Genomic DNA, 6,741 nt, shown 5'->3' with positions numbered 1-6,741 from the left:
TGTTTATAAATATAGTTTATATATATTGTGTTTAGAAATATATAGTTTATATATATACACACATTTGTATAGATATATAGTTATATTACACAAGTAGAAAGACATCGCTGTAGTTCAACGTAAAAGTGCAATTAAAATATAAAGTTATGAATCTTAACCCTCGGTCAAACTGATTTAACGTTATCTGTGAATAAATAATAAACTCTTTGTGCTCGTTAGATCCTCCAGAACCCAATTATTATATCATGTTTAACTGCTACGGAAACATTAGAGTCAGCGGAGCATTTCAAAAAGTTTCAGGCTGCTCTCGCCGCGCTGCGGTCTTGTGAGCAAAAGGTATTTAGAAAAAGTCAACTTTCCGTTGTGTATTTTCTCCTCAGCTATGGTTTCCTTTTGCTGTTGCGAAATGCATTCTGGGATATCGGCCGGCCAGAGTAGCACAAGTCCCCTTTGATGTATTCCGGGGGAAATGGGATACATTTTTTTAAATTTATATTTTGACCGTGTCTCGCGAGAGGTGGACCTTGGAACGTGTACTTGTGCTGCAGCTGATGACGTTTCACAATTCCACAATAGCAAGCGCATAACACCGGTGGGCGTGTACTCACTACGTCGGACGTGACGTCATTTTTACCTTTGATGTTTTTTTCTTCCTTTGATCTCGCAAAACCCTATATAAGGGGCTGCGTCTCACTGCCGCCAAAACTAAAACGCTCTATAACTTGTCAATTGGTTATATCGAATTGGTTATATATCGAAGAAGTAATGGAAGGACACACAGATACAGCGCAGATGTTGCCTGAAGAGGGTTCCAACTGTCACAAAGATAAATTAAACATTTCGGAGATTGAGGAACTATTTCACCAAGTTGATGTTGATTCAGGTGGAGGACTGGACATTGAGGAATTTCAGGAGGGGATGAAGGACTTTTTCTATGGTAAAGATATGAAAGCCTTGTTCTACATGATTGACACAAATTGTGATGGAACTGTGGACTTTAAAGAGTTCTTAACTTTTATGACGAATATCAATAAGGCTAAAAGCAGTGGTCTTAAGCATGTGTTTTCTCCATTTGTTAAAGTGAAACCATCAAATCACTACAGAAACATTGTTAAAATGATATTCCTGCCTTTCCAAGATGAAATCAAAGATATATCTGCTCAAAAGAAGAACTCAGGACTTACCAGGAAGGTCAATACATTTCCATCACCACAGACGGTGTCTTTTCCTACTGGTCTGACACATTTGAGAATCGATTGAGATTTTCTTGAACAAAAACAAAAGTCAATTAAATTATCGCATAAGAAAATGAAAGTAAATGGCATGGCGTACATCAAAGAACTCAAACAGGTGGCTGTCGCCTCTTCTGAAGGTAAAGTGTTATTCTATTCTTTCCATGAATTGCCAACGCTGTTTGAAATCAAGCACGCTTTAATCGTGGAGGACTTCAACGCAGTTTGTGCCATAAACTACAGCTCCAATGGCACTAAAGGAGTGTTGTCCTTTGGAAATGAACAAGGTCATTTGTATGTGCTTGTCTCCGAAAATATCAATACAAATGGCCTCTTTAGCCCAGACTCGTTCGAGAAAATCTCAAAAGAGGATTATCCAACTCTTTATGTTTCAACCCTGTTGAAGAAAAACTCAAAACAATTCCAATGTTCAAAAACCCACATCTTCAAGGACATCTTCACTGAAATCAAATACTTTCCAGCAATTGAGTCATTGGGTATCTGCGGTCGTACATCCAAGATAATGGTCATTGCTGCCATGCCCGAGTCACACAGAGGTAGATTCACGAAAACTGTCTTTGAGAGCCCTGCAAATAAGGAGTTTTTCACCTGTGTTGAATACTCTCCTTTAAACCAGAGTTTGTTGACTGGTGGTACAGATGGCTTGTTGCGGGAGTGGTATGTTTTTAAGCCTAAGGTGTGCAAAAAATCATTGAAAGGACAAGGCAAACCCATCACTCACATTGAGTATAATCCAAAAGATGAATATTTTGTCACTTTATCTAAGGACAAGACTATTTGTTTGTGGTCTGAGAGAAGTTTGCTGCTTTTGGAAAGCTTCCAGGTTGAAGACATGAACATTACCCCTATTGCCACTTTGTGTTATAACAATTACAACAATGAGTTGGTCCTAGCCAACACTGACATAGGAACATGTCTAGGAAGAGGGACAGATGCTTTTCATAATGCATTACTATCTCATGATAAGCCCTTGTGCAGTGCTCTCTATCACAGTATTTACAATCAGATGGTCTCTGTTTGCCGAGATGGTATGGTGAAGGTATGGGACATCTTAACAGGAAAGCTTGAATTAAAGTTCAAACTAACTCCAGATAAGCATGTGGGGCACAGTTTCATTGCATTTGATGGACCCAAGCGCAGACTAATCACAAGTTCTCAGGATGGGAAATTGAGATTGTGGAATTTTAGCAGCGCAACATTGCTTGAAGTTCTTCCAGTTACCTTACCAGAGGAGGTGACAGGTATTGTCACCTATGACAACAGGTTGTTTGTGTCGATAAGGAACTCCAAGATCATTTATGACCTGGATATGGACGGTGAGAGCAACAACTTTTTGAGTCACCCATATTTAGAGGACATTTCCTCAATGGATGTACATGAAAACACTTTGATTACTGCCTCCAGCAATGGATATATCGCTATCTGGAATGTTGATGAGAAAGAGGTTATATGCTTGATTAATGAAAGTAAGAGTCCACGTATACACATGCCAGGCCGGAAAGAAAAAGGTGTGACAGGGTGTCTGGTTAATGGGGGAAAAGAAAGAAGATCTCGGAAAAAACCCAGCACTAAGATGAAAGCCAAACCACTTATTCTATGTCTGAAGGAAAGGGAGTTCAACGTGTACACAGCCACACTGTTGACTTCTGCAGATGGCTACATATGTGCCTGGTCTGTTAACGTCAACGGAGGTTTGTTAGGAAAGTTCAGGGCAGTGGATAAGGAAGGTGCTTTCATTACCACAATGACGACGGACATCAATGAAAAGATATTGCTCACTGGGGATAGCACTGGCAAGATTTGTCAGTGGGACATTCACACATTTTGCTCAACAAAGGCAACAACCAAAGGGCCATTTCAGGTGTTACACGGGTGGCACACATCATTGGCTCAACCTCCTCTGTTGGGCTCGTGGAAATGTCATGATACAGAGGTGGTGAGTGTTAATTTTGACATCAGTGGTAAAGAGATAATCACTGCTGGAGACAGCCATCTCCAACTATGGAAAAACAAAGGCTCCCACATAGGCCTCTTTGGGAAAGACTTTTGGGAGGAAGCCGACCAGGTGGAGGCCGACCAGGTGGAGGCCGACCAGGTGGAGGCCGACCAGGAGGAGGCCGACCAGGTGGAGGCCGACCAGGAGGAGGAAGTAAATTCAATTTCTTTAAAAAATAAAGAGAAATTCATTGAAAATATAGAGAAAATGAACACATCACTAATATCAAAAAATGAACAGATATTCATTGAATCTGTAAAGAAACTGACCAGACCACCAATAACAATTCCAACAATCTTCAAATACATTGATGCTACAAAAATATTATTGGACAAGCAAGAATCTACTCATGCAGAAGAGAAGAGGGCTAGACAGCTTCAAAAGGAAGTCAGATTAAAACACAGCGCCCTCATACCATGTCCACCAAGAACCCTAAAAGCTTTGATGGCCATCCCAAGCTTGCCGCGACAAAAAATGAAAGCCATTCAGCCTCCTGAATGTATAATAACACAAATGCGCCATCCAACCCGCATTGAAAGGGATGAGCTCTTGCATCAACAGACCCAGCTCAAGCCACAGAAGCCTCCCCTCATGAGAGTTTACCTGAAAGAAATCCCCCTGAAAGCTGAGCCCTTTCCACCCATGCCAAGGGCATCACAAATAGTCACCCGGCCTCTTCCCAAAATGTAAAGAAGTTGTTCTATAAAGCTCCAAAGACCACCCAAGTCCCGATTGAGATCTTATTTAAGGATGAGCTTGAGAAAAGGCAGAAAGACAGCGTCCTCAAACCATGTTATCCAATCCCTCTGAAAGCAACGGTGGTCTTTCCAGGCCTGCCGGTGCCACAAAGCAAAGTCAAGCAGCCTCCTGCCAAAGTTTCAGAGCATGTGCTATTTTCAAATGACAAACTCATTGAAGGTGGCGCTGACCTGAAACAAAGTTCTCCCCAGACATTAAATCAGACTAGGTCTAAATATGGGCGTGTGCTCAAGAATCAGCAGGCAGACACAATAAAAGACAATGTCCTCACACCACGTCCACCAAGCACCCTGAAAGCTACAAAGATCAGTGTGTTACCAAACATGAACAAGTTGCAAATCCGTGAGACAGAATTGAACAGGAACAAACCCCGATCACAAAGTTTACCAACCTTGGACTGCACTAATGCTACACAAAGATCACTGGACATGCAGCAATCTGCCAATGCAGTAAAGAAGAGGGCTGGATACGATTCAAAGCCTGTCCATTTCCCCCCCATCTCAGAGAGAGTGCAGCTCACTACAAATCAGAGATTAAATCAGACTAGGTCTAAATATGGGCGTGCTCAAGAATCAGCAGGCAGACACAATAAAAGACAGCGTCCTCACACCACGTCCACCAAGCACCCTGAAAGCTACAGAGATCATCAGTGTGTTGCCAAACATGAACAAGTTGCAAATCCGTGAGACAGAATTGAACAGGAACAAACCCCGATCACAAAGTTTACCAACCTTGGACTGCACTAATGCTACAAAAAGCTCACTGGCCATGCAGCAATCTGCTGATGCAGTCAAGAAGAGGGCTGCACACGATTCAAAGCCTGTCCATTTACCCCCCATCTCAGAGAGAGTCTCGTTAAATCAGACTAGGTCGAAATATGGCCGTGGGCAGAGATCAACAGACCCAGCTCAAGCCAAAGCCGCCCCTGCTCCTCAGAGGTGGCGCTGACCTGAAACACGGCCGGCTCCACTTTCCCTTGTCCCGTCGCCGGATCCAGCCCCCCGTTTCCCTTCGGCACCCCAGCCGACCCCAGCTCCCCCTGTCCCGTCGGCGCAAAGGCCGGCTCCACTTCCCCTTGTCCCGTCGCCGGATCCAGCCACCCCCCCCGCGCCGACCCCAGTTCCCCCTGGGGTCGGCGGAACGGCCGGCTCCACTTCCCCATCTCCCGCCGCCGGATCCAGCCCCCTTTCCGTCGGCACCCCAGCCGACCCCAGCTCCCCTGTCCCGCGGGCGCAACGGCCGGCTCCACTTCCCATCTCCCGCGCCGGATCCAGCCCCTTCCTTCGGCACCCCAGCCGACCCCAGTCCTCCTGTCCCGTCGGAACGCCGGCTCCACTTCCCTTGTCTCCCGCCGGATCCAGCCCCCTTTCCCCTTGGCACCCCAGCCGACCCCAGTTCCCCTGTCGGCGGAACGGCCGCTCCACTTCCTCATCCCGTCGCCGGATCCAGCCCCCTTCCTTCGGCACCCCAGCCGACCCCAGTTCCCCTGGGGTCGGCGGAACGCCGCCCACTTCCCCATCTCCCGCCGCCGGATCCAGCCCCCTTTCCCGTCGGCACCCCAGCCGACCCCAGCTCCCCCTGTCCGGCCGGCTCCACTTCCCCTTGTCCCGTCGCCGGATCCAGCCCCCCCCCCCTTCCCGTCGGTGCCCCAGCCGATCCCAGCTCCCCCTGTCCGGTCGGCGGAACGGTCGGCTCCAATTCCCTCTGTCCCGTCGGTGCCCCGGCCAACGGGACAGAGGGAGTTGGGGTCGGCCGGGAAAAGACATATGGAGGGAAGCCGACCAGGTGGAGGCCGACCAGGAGGAAGCCGACCAGGAGGAGGCCGACCAGGCGAAGGCCGACCAGGAGGAAGCCGACCAGGAGGAGGCCGACCAGGAGGTGGCCGACCAGGAGAAGGTAGCAAATTCAGTCCCAATTTCTATAAAAAAAGAAAAGACATTGATTGAAAAACTAGAGGAAATGCCCACACCACCAAGCTCCCAGCTTCCATGGCGTCGGAGGCAGGAGGCCACTTCCCTGTCCCGTCCAGGAGGCCCGGCCGACGGGACAGAGGGAAGTGGAGCCGGCCGGGAAAAGACATATGGAGGGAAGCCGACCAAGAGGAGGCCGACCAGGAGGAGGCCGACCAGGAGGAGGCCGACCAAGAGGAGGCCGACCAGGAGGAGGCCGACCAGGAGGAGGCCGACCAAGAGGAGGCCGACCAGGAGGAGGCCGACCAGGAGGAGGCCGACCAAGAGGAGGCCGACCAGGAGGAGGCCGACCAAGAGGAGGCCGACCAGGAGGAGGCCGACCAGTTGGAGGCCGACCAAGAGGAGGCCGACCAGGAGGAGGCCGACCAGGAGGAGGCCGACCAAGAGGAGGCCGACCAGGAGGAGGCCGACCAGTTGGAGGCCGACCAGGAGGAGGCCGACCAGGAGGAGGCCGACCAGTTGGAGGAGGCCGACCAGTTGGAGGCCGACCAGGAGGAGGCCGACCAGGAGGAGGCCGACCAGTTGGAGGCCGACCAAGAGGAGGCCGACCAGGAGGAGGCCAGTTAGGAGGCCGACCAGGAGGAGGCCGTCTTACTGAAACCTGGCTGAGCCATGAAGAATATGTCTGCCTAAATGAATCGACTCCTCCAAGTCATATTAATACTCACATTCCTCGAGGCACCGGTCAAGGAGGTGGAGTAGCAGCCATCTTTGACTCGAGCCTATTAATAAATCCTAAACCTAAATTACACTACACCTCATT

At 48.7% G+C, this 6,741-nt stretch overlaps 1 protein-coding gene across 1 annotated transcript; it reads left to right on the top strand.

Moving 5' to 3' along the window:
* Window positions 1-406: 406 nt before the first annotated feature.
* On the top strand, window positions 407-4,182 carry LOC130200877 (WD repeat-containing protein on Y chromosome-like). Its single transcript, XM_056425451.1, is given in 4 exon segments — window positions 407-434; window positions 1,168-1,264; window positions 1,266-3,348; window positions 4,168-4,182. Coding segments are annotated over 4 exon segments (2,223 nt in total).
* Window positions 4,183-6,741: the final 2,559 nt, after the last annotated feature.

This window comes from Pseudoliparis swirei, chromosome 10, assembly GCF_029220125.1.
Source record: "Pseudoliparis swirei isolate HS2019 ecotype Mariana Trench chromosome 10, NWPU_hadal_v1, whole genome shotgun sequence".
NCBI classification, from domain to species: Eukaryota; Metazoa; Chordata; class Actinopteri; order Perciformes; family Liparidae; genus Pseudoliparis; species Pseudoliparis swirei.
This window is presented reverse-complemented; position numbering and strand designations above follow the sequence as displayed.